Source organism: Rhea americana, unplaced genomic scaffold, assembly GCF_003343005.1.
Source record: "Rhea americana isolate MKP2758 unplaced genomic scaffold, rheAme1 scaffold_21, whole genome shotgun sequence".
NCBI lineage: Eukaryota > Metazoa > Chordata > Aves > Rheiformes > Rheidae > Rhea > Rhea americana.
This window is the reverse complement of record NW_028186258.1, coordinates 4,074,617-4,089,953: the sequence shown is the minus strand read 5'-3', so window position 1 is coordinate 4,089,953 and position 15,337 is coordinate 4,074,617. Positions and strand designations below refer to the sequence as shown.

Here is a 15,337-nt window from a genome sequence, read left to right as displayed (position 1 = left end):
CTGACTGATTTGTAAACTAAGCGTCTTGTATCTTGAAGTGGGAATTGTTTCTTCAGATTACAAGATTCTGTTGGTTGTTTTTGCCCTGGTTTGAGGCTGGCCAATATTTTATGGGTGTCATAAAAATAGGACTAGTTTTGACTTAAACCAAAGTTTTTCTGACAATCTCTGTACATAAATCCAGTTAACAAAGCTGTTCTTGGTTTTGAATGTATGAGCATGTTCTGTATTTGTTGTGAAGCTGAACTTGTTGTATTGGTTGTGTTCCCATCTAATTGTGAGTGGGTAGTTTCATCTTTATCTGAAGTAGACTGGGATGCAGTAAGCTTATTAATGGTAGAGAGTCACTTTTGTATGACAGCAAGCAACGCTAGGGTAACATAGTACTCTGGCTGGAGTGGTTCATAACTTTGATTTGACTGTGTAGCTTTATATAAATGTGTGTTGTTTTTTAGAATTTTTATGTGCAGAATTTAAATTCTCTAGTTTCACAAAAGTGTCTCCAACTTTTGGATTTTTAGAGTTAAATGTAGCTTTTGCACTGGCAAATTCTTCTGCAGCTTTCTCAAGTTTTCTCCTGTTCTTGACTTCCACAGACCTCCTTAGGAGTGATTGTTTGTTAGGTAATGCTCAAATTCCTAGAGGAAAAGATGGAAAAGTCTTTTGCAAGCCTCCTAAGTAGTTCTTTCAAATTAACCATTAGGGTCTCCTTTCTTCTCTGTATAGCTTTAGTCTTTCTGGCAGGCAAAAGATAGCTTTAACCTCAAGGAAAAATCCCAGCCATGTAACACCCCAACCACAGGTACTCCTTTTTATAGGATTAGAAAAGGCAGTGTTCAAGCTATTTTGTGCCAGGTTGTTACAGAACTCAAATATTGCTGTAGCTTCAAGACGTTTCTTAAAATAAGAGCAACCCTTGGTAGCTATGATGGAGTCTATTTTGAGAGTAATCTTGGACCGTTTCACATAATTGAAATAGGAAATACTTCATTGTTCATTTGACCAAGCTGTGGAAAAAGAGGATACGACTTTTGTATTCAATTTCTGTTAAATGAGAAGAGCCTGGCTTGAAAATGACCATCCATTACACAATCTCAGAAACTTATTTAACATTTTTCTATTATGAGAGATTATCTGGGGGAGCTTAAAACTTAAGTACCAGTTATCTTAAATGTGTCTGTACTTACATTTTTAACATTGCTAGGTTGGAGATATTCTTTATGACACTCTTAAAAACATGGCTTATTAAGTGTCTTAAAAGTACTCCTTAATTATTCAACAGGTTCATGAACCACCCAGCTCCAGCAAACAGCCGCTACAAACCCACTTGCTATGAACATGCTGCTAACTGTTACACACACGCAGTAAGTATTTTTTTTTTCTTTAACCAGATGTTTTGACAAATTCTTTGGATGACTAAATGCTTACCTTGCCCAAGCGTGTTCATATTTACAATCTCTGATTTTTGTTATACAAGCTTCAGCTATTAAAAGCACAGTAAATATAATGCTAATTAGATGGCTGGTGATTGCTAGTCCATGTTCTGAATCTCTAGAAGCTCCAGATGCTTCATAAGTTCCTATTTATCAAAGTAAGTTACATGTCTTTAACTAGATTTTCCTTTGTCCCAGTCAAAGGAGGACTACAATAAAATGAGAATAGGTCTATAATAGTCTTGTGAGGAAGACTTTTTGGCAGTGTAGTGGTTGCATAGTGTTATGGGACTTCTATGATGGAAGTATGAGATTCTTCTCCCTTTTAGCACAGGGGGGAAAAAAGTTTTAGGTAAGACTGAGTGTTAGCTAGAAGAGCTATAATGGCTTGGTTCTCATTCTTAGTAATATATATGAATTGATTCTTGAGAGGGCTGATATTTGGAACAGGATGCTAATAATGGTGATCATAAATGCTAAACAGCCCTATTAAAAATCCTAGTCTGTCCTTCTTTCCATAATATAAGGATCCATATATTTGAACATGTAATATACACCAAATAATGAAAGCAGGCCTGTGGGTTTTTTCTTTTGGTATTTGGAAAGCTTAATTTGCTGTCTTGCACTTCAAGAAAGGACTCTGAAACCAGTTTTTCAGACTAGCATTTGCCCTTTTACAAAGGCAGCTGGAGCTTCTAACTGATCTCTTGCTTAACTCCAAACATGTGAAGTGTGTTTGACTTTGGCTTCATTCTTTTATTTATTGCTAGTGTGTCTGAGCAAGCTGCAAATAGGAATTCTCAAGGTACTGTATGGCATTCTAGTTCTGGAAAGAGATTTACTCTTAAAGATCCTTCGTGTATATTTTATAAACAACCAACGTACAGCTCTGGTGCTGGTAAAACTGAATCACCTTGACTTGTTTATAAGAAAAGTAACTGAGGTATTTTTGTGTATTTTTAAGCTGGGGTCTCATGTACAGCATTATATAAATATATGCTTATTTGAGAAATGAAGCAGCTTTCTGTTATTTAGCACAAATACATGGTTTATCTCCTAATCCCTGTGTAAATCCTGTTTACTCTGGCCAGAAAGTTAGATTTCAATGTCTGGCAGCAGTTTGTGTACTCCTTAACTCTTCTAGTCTTCATCTAGTTGGAAAAAAAAAAGCTTGTTGTAGGCTTGCCTGTTAGCCGTGGATTATAGCCAAGATGTTATATCGTTATTTTGTGGCATGCTACTGTTTATGGTGATGTTGTATATTTACTTCTGACCACTCTGTGCTGCAAGTTACCATAACCTGTTAACAGCTTGGGGATATGTAATGTTAAGATATCCTTCGGAGGAAAATGTAGAGTAATATAATAAAGGGATCGTTACTCCTTAAAAATAAAATCATATGCAATAAATAACTTAATATGTGAAGCCTTTAAATAGGAATCTAATCTGTGAAAGCATAGTGGATTACATGGAGGGGGGAGCTGTGCAAGGGACTCTTTTTTTTTTTTTTTTTTTTTTTTTCCTCGTTACTGATTCTGTTTTACTGTATGTTAAAAGGTTGAGTGGATTGAGCCTTTGCTGCTGGATTCCAGTATGAGTTTTCAATTAGCCATTGATGTAATTTCAACAAAACTGTTTAGCAATCTGCTCTCCAGCTATTGTTCAAAGCTTTATTCATAAGTCAAAAATTAGTCAACTTGTATTTTATGAGCATGGCTCTGCTCCTTGGATAGGTGTCCCTTCTTGTTTAGGCAGCTGCTTCAAAAATACTAGTTAAGAAATTGTGATACAGAGTCTTGTGTATAGTTAGCTTTTAAGTAATGTGACAAAAAGCTGCATGTAGCATACTAAGATAACTTCAAATTTCTAACTAGAAAGGCTATTTAAAATGTCTTGATTTTTAGCTTTAAAAGAAGCACTGAATCGTCTTTAGACACTAGGAGACAGGAAGGGCAGCTAAGCAGATGAATGTAGAGACAGAAAAGACTGCTCTGTGTTTAGAGGAACAGGAAGGAAACAGCGTATGAGAGAAGCAGGAGTCATAACCATTTAAGTTGTAAGGTAAGCTAAATTCAAGTGGGGGGGATTGCCTGTTTCATCTGAAAATTCCTAATACGGGTAGGGCTCATCAAACAGGATATGCTCTGTTATGTTAATTTAAAACTTGCAATTTGCTTTATGCTGCTCTAGATGTTTCTTCCTACTGCCTCAAAAGGAGGAACTGTTCTTAAAATTAATTACACTCTGTGTTTTCCAGTGTTGATATGTGCAGTGCATGGGGGGGGGAAGGGAGAGAAGAGGAAAAAAACATAAATGTTCCCAGAGTGAGACTTGGATCATTTACCAGGAAGTCCTTCCCATTAGAGGATAGAAGTAAGGGTCATCAAAATTTCAGAAGAACTCTTCTGGTATAAATGTCTTCATTTTACCTGGCTGACATCAGCAGGTTCTCCATTCTTCTGCACAGTGCACAGCTGAAGTTTCTAGTAGACTTCACACTCTGTGATGCTTGTCTCCTTATCTGAAAAGAGAATTTGTGAGTAGAGAGACACTGAACATGGCTTCAGGGCTATGCTTCTAGAGCTGGCGACCTGAGATGAGCAGTCCTTCGTGGTTCCCTCTAAATATCGCATGAGACTGGCTGCTTTGTTGAATTTCCCATTGTCCTCTTGCTCCGAAGAAGTGTAGGGCTTATCTTTGTGCTCTTAGTATTTCCCCCTCAATGAATGGCACGTGGAAGGGAAGGGCAAAAGCATGTTTTGCTAAAGTGGCTTGTGTATCAAAGGTCRTGTTGCTGACTAAATTTCCTGCATAACCTTGTGTGCAACTCAAAACTTAATTTTGCCTGATTCTTATATACAAAAACAAAACATTTAATAATATTTTTAAGCCTCTATGTGAGAGCTTGTTCAGAGAAATCCAGAAAGAATATAAATAGAATACTGCTAAAGTACAGTATACTCAGCAACCCCAAATACTTAGAACAGAGAAGTCAGAAAGCTAATCCTGCAGTGCTGTAAGTTAGTAACCAGAGAGTGCAGTTTCACTGAATTATGCCTGATCCGGTTTAGGGCTTATTGTTTCTGCATCTTTCTTTGTGCCTTAGGGCTGTTCTACAGCAGCAGCTATTTGTGGTAGTGGTGGTTGTGGTGATTGATTTCCCAAAGAACGTCAGTTGGAGGTTGTGCCTAAATCACCTCTTAAAAATAGAAACATATGGCCATAAAAATATATGGTTTAATTTTGTCTTCCTTTTTATTGCAAAGTTTATTGCAACTTAAGGCTCTAATTTTGTTCTGGCATCTTTCCAGAAAAATTAGTGGAATTGTTGCCTTATTCCCATGTTTTGTAAATCTCACTGCCAACTCAATTTCTTAATTAGTAAGTATTAATGAAGGTGCTAAAATTGGTAAGTTGATGCATCACAGTTCTGGTTTTACTCACAGTATATTAATATTGACAATGTTTATTTGGGACAGTTTCACTTCCTGATGAAATAAGCAAAGCTTTTTGTGACTTTGACTAAATTTTATTACCAGGAATGTTGGCAACTTAGAAATGCTATGTCCTTCCTATAAAATGACACAGTGCTATCACATTAATTCTAGTAGTTCCAATTCTTTGACYACTTTATTGGTAAATACCTTTTCTCTTAAAGGACCTGTTGATTACTTCTCCATTCTGAGGATTAAAATTCTGTTCTTGCACTTGAGACTTTTTTTTTTTCCCAAATAAACACGCTAAATCTGTTGTGTTGACTAAAAGTGTTGTCTGTCTTTCAGAAGATGGATGGTAGATATTATAGTGTGCACTCTATCTCATGTTATCTGATATGGCATTAATATCTGAAGAATTTTTATCCAGTTGGCTGGAACAGATTATTTTTCTAGATTTTGTTTTTAATCCAGCTATTTTGGTCAGGAAAGGAGTAATAAAACATCTCTTGTTTAGTCTAACCGCTCCCATGATGCATAATGGGACACAGAGGCAAAGTGTGCTAGTTTCCAAGTAGAATACTTAGGGAGAAAAAAAACCCAAATAAACAATAAGTACTTCTCATGCTAGTATGGTACTGTCCTCTAAGAGAAGTAGAGTCAGGACAAGGCAGAAAAGAGATTAATTCAGCTCTTCTCTCTGGAGGTGTGAAGAAAGAGGTGATAAAACAGTTGTTCGTTTTAACCTATAACTTTATGCTCAATAATTTCTGGAAAAAGTAACTGTTTGTAAAATACACATTGGCCAATTTTAACATGACGCATCGTAGCTTAACCTGTGAAATATTTATTTTAGTAGACTAGTAAAACCGAGATATTCGTACAATAATGCAGGTTGTACTGTATGATAGTTAACTTTAGTTTTAAAAGAAGTTTTCTTTCCTCTAAAGCAGACTCAGTCAGAACTCTGGGTGGGATCATGTAGCTTCTGATAAGAGAATTCTGCTCATGCCCAGGCTGTTAGGAAATTAATAGGGGTTTGCTATTTTATCTAGTTATTTGTGTCCATGACACCTGTGAGTACCAAATCTCCCTAAAAATTTAGTCAAGTTGAGTCAAAAACTGAAAAAATTGACGAATGTGAATACAGCGTGATGCACAGCTTAAAGAAATTTGGCTATAAAATATTTCTAGAATTCAGTATCTTCCTGTCTCCTGCAAAAGTTAAATGAAGCAACTGCCGCATCTACTTGGTTTCCTGCTGTCTCAGGGGCTTCAGGCACACTTCAAACTCCGTCCTGTGTGGAAAACAGGAGCAACGCATCTCCTGAGGAGTGAAATGCTTTAACCTTTCTGGGATGTGGGGGCTGTCCAGGGTATGTATATGAAAATTCATGGTTTGTGGGAAGAGAGGCCAGATAGGAAGACTATTTCTGACCTTAAAACGCGTGAGTTCTACTTTCATYGTCAAGTTACAGAGCTCGAAGATCTCCCCTCTGGTTCAGATGCTGCAGCTCTGGGGATGCCGTGCTTCTCATTCGTATTGTTCTACGACTTCTGTGTTAATTGTACTCAGCTTTGCAAAAAGGAAGACGATGCAATAGCAGTGAAGCTACAGTTGTTATACATAACAATTCAGAAGAAAAAGCCGTATTTTTTTAACCGCCATTTTGGATTAGTGAGCTGCTTTTCAGACTCATTCAGCATATTCTGCATCTCTTAAGCTGTAACTGATCCGAACCTCCATTTCTTCTTGTCTTCAAGTAGATAAAAGGACAAAGATATTGCAGCCTAGGCTAGAACTTTGCACTCTAAGCTATCAAGCCTGTAATGCAAAGCAGAATTACCAAACTTGTTTAAACATTACTAGTTCCTAGCTTTATTGTTAATAAGCATGAGCAAATTAAGTTGTTCATAGTTTTAACTATGAAGTTTATTTGCAATTCAAATGAACTGATTAACATCTTAAAACATACAGGAGGGACTGGAAGGAAATTTGTACTAGAGTTTTATAGCTTAGAGGTCTGACAAAGGTATCTGTCCTTTCACAGGGAAAGGAAACAAGTGGAAGCTCTGAGCCAGCAGTTTCTTTTCCTAAAATAAGTATTTTATCAGATGTGGGAAGGTTTCTTTTTCTTTCTTTTTTTTTTTTTCCCTAGCTTGCATTTCTGAAGAGATAAAGGTAGTTTAATATAATTTGTCCTGAAAAGGAATGGTGTTTAAAATGCATTTCCAAGTAATTATATGAAGTCTGCAGCCCACTTCTTAGGCACTTCACATGAGCCTGCTAAGGAAGGTGTGAACAAAAGCTGCTTTGAGAGGCAGGTGGTGAGGAAAACAGACTGGGATACATTAAAAGAACATAATCTTTACGTATTAAGAATCTGCTAAAACTAGAAGTTTGCAGCTAGTTGATGATATCTAAAACCTAAGTTCTGCCAAGCATTTGCTAAATTCTTTTATCTTTTCCTTACTGGTATGCTTCTAAATGCTTTACTTTTTTTTTTATTGGAATTTTAAAATTTCTTTTGTTCTGTTTCTTGCTCAGCCTTTATGCAAAAGAGATGGTTTAGGTACAAGCCTGGAGTAAGAAAAAAAACTTTCTAAAATGTGAAACAGAATGTGAAAATAAATTGGTAAGACTTAGCAAATCTGTTAGTTTGTGCAGTGTGTTATCACTAGGGAAACTAGTCAGTTATCCTAAACCCTGTGGGGGGAGAAACTTATCACAAAGAGGTATAATCTAGATGTCTAAGATGCTGTCAAAGTCTGGACACTCGAGTATTAATGCACAGCTAAGCAAAAATTTTGCTGTAGTTRGGAGCACGGTGTTGGATGTCATACGTGCGTTTCTTTACGGCATACTGCCCWGCCGTTGCTGTCCTATGGGTGGTAGCTGTCTGTATTGACTGGGAGTGAAAACTTAACAGTGGCCTTTTGTTTTCTTAGTGCCTCATTGTTCCTGCCATTGTGGGTAGTGCCCTTCTCCACCGGCTTTCTGATGATCGATGGGAGAAGATAACAGCATGGATGTATGGCATGGGACTCTGCGCGCTCTTCATTGTTTCCACAGTATTTCATATAGTTTCTTGGAAAAAGAGTCACTTAAGGTATCACAATAGCTCGTGTTTATGATGTTGTATTTCCATGTTCTGTGATGTCTTCCCATTATGTTTTGCTAATTTTAAAGAAGGTTGGAGTGGTACCTTGTAACAAAATGTTTAAAACAAACAAAAAAAACTTGATTCTGCTGGAAGAAATATTGAGCCAAGCTCAATTACAAAGTTATGTCTGCCATCTTCCAGGAAGAAAATAGGCATTTTTCATAGGTCCCCCTGGCTCTTAAACAGATTCTCTACTYTTCATGCATATTCCTGATGGGTGTTTCAAACAGATTTTTATTGGGCAGGAGGATGTTGCAGTGATTGTTTAGGAGTGCCAAAAACAAAGGAATTGCTAAGGGATGGAAAATGAAGGTGGTGTTATGCACATTTAACTTTTTTTTTTCTCTTTTAATTAAGAGGAACATTTAATGCCATCCATTGCAAGACTGCACATCACTTTTAAGTAAATACATGCAAAAACACACATTCTGAAGCAATAGTTACTTAAGAGAGCAGACTAATGCAATGAAACAACACAGTTCATCCTGGCACTAACTATAGCTATTAACGTATGTTGCAAGCCAGTACAGCTTTMATCTCTAAGAACTTCTGGATTAAATGCATGGTGGATGTAATCCCAGTGGTAGAAATGAGAACACTTGTCTGGGACTGTGGTATACTCAAATATTTGAGGAACACAGAATTTGCCCAGAGACTTATTCTAATACACAGCTAGCAGCAGAAAACCTTCTTGAGAGCTAGTCAGCAACAAAACTACAATGTGGTTTTATTTATTTAGTTAGGCTTTTTATTTTTTCCTCCTGTTATGACTCCTCTGTAATTCAGGGACATAAATTAGATTTAATCAGTAGTCACTGCATGGTGACAATTTCTGGATTAAGCAGAGTTTTGACAGCTTTTTGCCTCCTTGCTAGAGAGCAGGCTGTGTGATGGAGTGAAGAAGGGGAGAATAATGGGAGAATAATGAAGAGAGCTTATCTCCTGCATCTCTTGATTATCACCCTGTGAAGTTGAAGTCAGCTGGACGTCTTCCAGGTGGTGCTGAGGGGTTGTGGAAATGACAGCATTTTCCCTAAAATAATCCCAAAGCATGTCAGGAAACAGACAATGTTAAGAAATCTTTCCAGACTCAGTCTTGTTGACTTCTGTCTTTCTAGGACCATGGAGCATTGTTTTCATATGTGTGACAGAATGATGATCTATGTCTTCATTGCTGCATCATATGCACCATGGTAAGAAATCTCTGCCTCAAGAGAGAAAGCAAATTGATCAGTCTAGATTAGAAGACTAATACAGTTGGATTCACTTCATTTGCTGATAGCAACTAGGAAGAATTCCTTGTATATACTTTATCATACTCTTTGTGATGCTTCCAAACTTGGGCTATTAAGTCATTTGTGATGGTCTTCCAGAAGTAAAGCTGAAAGTTATTACTTAAATTTTAGCAGTAACATTTTTCTCAAAGCTATCAACACTGAAATACTTGATGTAGTAAGCCATATCTATTTCCTGTCTATATTAACTATATCAGCTAAGAATTAAACCTCAGTTGTTGTGTTTTGAGTCTTGTTCCCTCTTCTATTCTTGTCGTGAATTATGGAAGTCATCCTTTATAAGATACTGGTTTGTCATGCAGCTGTTGAGTATGAAAACTGGGTAGATGTTATCTTGTATCTGACATTATCAAATACGAAAGTACCATTTTTGTTAACCCCTTGCATGTAAATGTTACAAAACTTGAATTTCACATGCCTGCTAATGCAGGTCTGCTTGTGCCTAAGTTAGAGCTTTCAGAGAGTGTGTGTGTGTGTGTGTGTGTGTGTGTGTGTTGGGTTTTTAATCAAAAAGCCCCACTATTCTGTGTCAGTATGTTCCATTCATTCATCACCTCTGTCTGTTGAAATCTTTGTACTTGCAGGTTAAATCTACGTGAGCTTGGACCTCTGGCATCTCATATGCGTTGGTTTATCTGGCTAATGGCTGCTGGAGGAACCATTTATGTATTTCTTTACCATGAAAAGTAAGAACCATTGTTTGCAGTTAACTTTAAACTGAAATGGAAAGCTGGGAACCCTTCTGGTTTTGAAAACAGCTTCAGTAAAGAATATGGCCATTCACACATTGATTTGAAAGCAGATCTAAATTATTATACTTGCATTACTTATTTTCAGTAGGCAAGACCAACTGTTCATTGTTTTGGAAATGAGCTACTGAGCTTAATGTAAAATAAGAAAATACATGTTGTCTTGATTAATTCTCACTACTACTCACTAGATGCATTGATTTTCATTCTTTAGGGAAAGATACTGTCTGCAGCTATAACGTGTGGGGATGAATACTAGCTTTATATTGGTAATAAAACATTAGTTATCTGTCTGTGTAGAAAGCTTTTTGGGTAGTTTTAATGGACACACAAAAATGTTCTTTAACTGTTGAAGGAAATGTTCACCCTCTTGTACATACACCTCCTAAATTAATTCAATTTGTTCCTTTCTAGGTATAAGATTGTTGAACTCTTCTTCTATTTAGCAATGGGATTTTCTCCTGCTCTGGTAGTGACATCCATGGTAAGCAATGCAACTAACATTATAAATATACAAGCTTTCCTTTTATAACTGGTTTTAAGTTCCAGTGCAGCTGTAGTTTTTCTGAGCAGATCCTAACTTCAGTCCAACATAATTATAATCTTCTCTACAGAAGAACCAAATATTCAGTTATATTTTGAATTCGTAGTTTAAATTCAATGAATTGCTACCTCTTTTGTTGAAAGTGGGCCACAATCTCAATAAAACTTAGTTCCACACTTAATGAATACTTCCATTTTCTTAAAAATGAGAAAGATGTGAAGTACCTTAATCCATCAAAGCAATGTTTTACTCTTTATGAATTTATTTAATGCCTACTTACTATTTGCAAGTTATGAAAGAAGGATTTTATTTTGGAAAGTGGAATGGACATCTGTCAAAATGTTGTCTGTCTGTCTTGGTATAGTTAAGAGCTTGAAAATCTGATCAGTTTATTCTGTCTTCTGGTCTAAGAAACAAAGTAAATTGACTCTTTCCCCTTTCAAAATGACTTATGTGGAACAAGCGTAGAAGTATATATATTTTTTTTCTTCCCTCTCTTACTACAGGCATTCTTTTTTTACCTTTTAGATCAGTGAAKCAGGGCAGAATTGAAATGTTGAGTAGTTGAACTCTATCAAACTTATGTAGCTGATGAATTGTAGCTGAGGTATTTCATCTCTCAAATTGATGTATCTTTTTAATTTCTTGGTGCATGTGAAGACAAGTGAAAAGCCTTYTCCCTGTCTTGTGCCCCTCAGCTTTGACTATTGTTTACCAAAAGTCATGTTTTAAGTAACTTTGAATAACTCTGCTGCAAATGTAATCTGAATTATAAGACATAGCTTTACAAATCTGTCCTCTATAAAGGCCAGGATCTCCTTGAGTCTGCAGTCTGTTCAGAGCTGTGAGTCTGGGGAGTGTAGATAATGCCAGTTACAGTACTTCAGCCATTTTCCACATGAATTCCGTGCTATACCAAAGTGTTGCTTGATAATTCATTCAACTAGTAGTTAGTTGCATTCAACTCATGCGCATACACAATAACGTGTTTTCTCCATATTTGCCGGCTCTACTAACAAGCAAGAAGCAAAATGTCAAGCTTGCTTTAACTTGCGTTACCCTATTGCTACTTCTATAGGGATAACTGAAACAAGTATGTTTAGATTACCCTTTGGAGTATATACTAAGTATACTGTTTTTGTCATTTGTCCATCTGAGTGGGTTAAACATACTATACTGTCCAAGATGTTCTGAGTTATGTCATCCAGCTCTTCTTCCAGATGAAAAATGCACTTTTTACTTAAAATACTGTTGCCCTCTCTTACACCCCACCCCTAATTTCTCCTTATTAATTGACAGAGTAACACTGATGGACTTCAGGAGGTCGCCTGGGGAGGCTTGATATACTGCCTAGGTGTGGTGTTCTTCAAGAGTGATGGAATCATTCCCTTTGCCCATGCCATCTGGCACATATTTGTGGCCACAGCAGCTGCAGTTCATTACTATGCCATTTGGAAGTACCTTTACAGAAGTCCTGCAGACATTATTCGCCACTTGTGATATTTAGGGGGAAAGAAAAAAAAAATCTGCACTTGGCCTCTGTAGCAGTATTATTTGACTTMAGGAATTTGGAGAAATTGGGAAGTTGCACAGGAAAAAATGCACTGACTTTGATAGTTCTCTGAACACAATTACTGTGAACTGATGTTGTATGTGTCCTGGAWTTGCCCTTCATATGGCAAGTGCTGTAAATAACCAAGATACTGTACTGCAGTACTAAGAGTCCATTCCACATTAGTAGAACTGGCTACCTGATGTTTACAAATAAATTTTGTATTCTAGTTTAATTTTACAATTTTTAACTACACGAATTTTTTCTAAATTAGTGATTCAAATGGTGAAGTCAGTGCAATAACAAAAATGTAACTCTGATTTGAAATTGGTTTCTATCACCTTTCCTCTAGTCATTCACTAAACGTAGATCATAGATGGATAATCTACTTTCACCACCCGTTACCTTGGTATAATGCGACTTTTATAGAAACTTGTTGTGTTTTTTGTAAACTTTAAAGATATATTTATTGAACTGAAAACATACAACTGTCATCTATGCAGTTACTCATGTTGCAAAATCTTGCAAGAAACGGTTACATTCCATACACACTGTACTGACAAGCAAACATTGTACCTCTCCAAAGGTTGTATTACAGGTGTAGTCRTAATAACCACTTTTACAAACTAAAATCTAAATGTGATTCTGCCAGGTTTTAACAGGAAAACATCTGTAATACTACTACTCATCTATAGTACCACTTACACGGCACCTTAATTTGGCTATATGGATGACAAAAAAGTGCTTTAAAGAAATAAGTAATGCTAGTTTATCTTTTCAAGATTCCCAATCCTACCCTGTGCTGCCCAGTGAGGCAGCAGTTTGGATGACAGCACACTCATCAAGGCTTGGCAATATTAATGAAGATGGCCAGCTAATATCCTACTATCCAAATTAATCCGTAATTTCCTGAAAACATGTATACACATACTGGTGCTGTAATATTAAGGCTTGGATTTTCAAAGGGACTTAAGTAGGCTGATAGAACCAGTTTCCACCAACTTTCACTGGGGTCATTTGATGGCTGGTTTGTTTGGAAAGCACGTACAGAGCAATCACTGACCGCTTAAAATTCATGGTTATTGGTTCTTTGCAAGTATGGCCTTCTAGGGAGGAAAGCGTGGAGAACTTGACACACAGTGTCACTTGTCATTCTGGGACTTCACACAGAGTAAAACTGGTTTTTAATTGTATTTGTCTTTCTGTACAGGAAAATAAAATGTGGTAGCAAGTCGTGACTATAGAACATGCACATTAAATGACCAGATGTGGAAGCCTCGTTGTAATACTGTTTGTCCAATAATTGTGTCCTGTCCCACTATATTATGAATGTCTTATATTAAGATTGACTTTATCCTTTTTCTAATTTACTCACTTTTTCATGTCAGTATTAAAAAAAAAAAAAGAAGAAAAAAAAAAAACAAAACGTGTTGCCTTTTTCAGATTTTGTTCTGGATATTGCCTGTCTTAAAACAGTAAGTAGTAAGATAGGGATGTTTTTCAAGGTACTGTTTAATACTTCACCTAGATTTGCCAGCAGGTTGCATATTTTAGAATATATACATTTGTATATGAAATTTGCAAGAGCAACAAACTTTAAAATCAAGGCATTGACACAGAATTGCTGTATGGTGTTAGCAGGTGACTGGGAAAACAGCACCTCTACAGCAGAGTAGTTAACTGCCTCAAAGGAGTACAAGTGAAACAGCTAGGCAGGTAATTCCTAGTACAACAGTCTCAAACATCTGGATGCCTCAGTTTTTTAACATTATGTCTATTTTAATATTTTCACTTTTTGTGAGTTCATATGCTTTGTTTAAATGCAGTACTGTTAAAACCACTAAAATACATGTAAAAGTTTTCTGTAGTCAGAAGTGAAACTATTGCTTGAATATGTTTGTTTTAATTTAATTTTTCATGGCATTGCTTTTTGGAGTGTTTGGGTTTTTAAATATCTGAATTCGCCAAAAATGTTTTGAATTACTGTATTCTAGTCAATATGATACTGAATGTACTAGACTAAACAATAAACATTTTGTGCAATTTGGAAACTTGTGTGTTCTTGTACTTCCCCTCTCCCCCCCCAGCACTTARTATTAAGTGTTTCAGATTTACTGTAATTATGTGGGAATGTAAGGGCCTAACAATGTTGCTGCCCTTGGCAGGGGAAATTCAGTTTTAAACCTAATGATGTTTATGCTTGCTTCAGTGACTCTTTAAACTAAAAATTTTAGGAAAGCTTATGATCCAAAATGATATCATTTGTGGTGAGAGGTTTATCTGCATATTCATTTTAGGCATTAGAGAGACCTCACTTCTTGCCTACTTGTTGTTCTAGATCAAATAACAAGTTTACTAAATTTTTATTTACTGCTATATTACTGTGTAAATCCAAGGAGTAATCTGGCTTCAGAATTCAGTGAATGAYGAAGGTACAGCGGGGAGAGGGAGGAAGAAGAATCCAAAGATCCCCATATTGGTAAAACTGCAGAGCAGAGGTACTGACACCGGAAGTTTTACGTTAGGGTGCTAATGCAGCTGTGTTAACTTTAAAAATCAAGAACTGACATGTTGCTTGTATAAGACACTTCATGATTTTACAAAATGGTGGTGTCAGTGTTTCTGAAGTCACTTTTCCTTTTTGGTGAAGTTATTTTATTTCTGTGTCCCCTCCCTTCCCACCCCATAAAATACTCAAAGTATAGCCTGCAAGGGTAGGTATTCATAGGAGTGTATACATACTTTTTACAGGGATGTACATGGGAGTGTATTTTTACCTGAAATAAAAATGCATTTCTCTAGAAACTTGTTTTTAGTGTGGAGACAAATGCTGTACCCATTAGCCTTTCCCCCCTCCAGCTAATTGCAGCTCATTAGGCTGATTCTTGCCGAGAGCAGCAGCGCTTTCTGCAGTAACAGGGAGGAGATTGCTCTGTGGCCTTAAAGCAAATGTTTTTAAAGTACTTGCTTCTCTATTCTTTATGCTCCTAGGTTTTTAAAGGGCAACAAGTACAGTGGCTTGAAATCAAGGAGTAAAAACATCCGTCTCTGGCTTTACAGACACGCCCTCCCAGAATATATGTGGGGCGCCACAGGTGCTTTGAGCACTGAATGCTTTCAGACTTACTGCTGTTAGGTCATATTTCCTTTAACACAGTATTATGCG

The 15,337-nt window shown here is 36.7% G+C and overlaps 1 protein-coding gene across 1 annotated transcript; it reads left to right on the top strand.

Annotated features, from left to right (window-relative positions):
* The first annotated feature begins 754 nt into the window (after positions 1 to 754).
* Positions 755 to 14,222, top strand: MMD (monocyte to macrophage differentiation associated). Its single transcript, XM_085304635.1, has 6 exons — positions 755 to 1,364; positions 7,817 to 7,977; positions 9,150 to 9,224; positions 9,911 to 10,012; positions 10,490 to 10,559; positions 11,919 to 14,222. The coding sequence occupies exons 1-6, from the start codon at positions 1,287 to 1,289 to the stop codon at positions 12,117 to 12,119; spliced, it is 687 nt and encodes a 228-aa protein (XP_085160761.1). The 5' UTR covers positions 755 to 1,286; the 3' UTR covers positions 12,120 to 14,222.
* Positions 14,223 to 15,337: the final 1,115 nt, after the last annotated feature.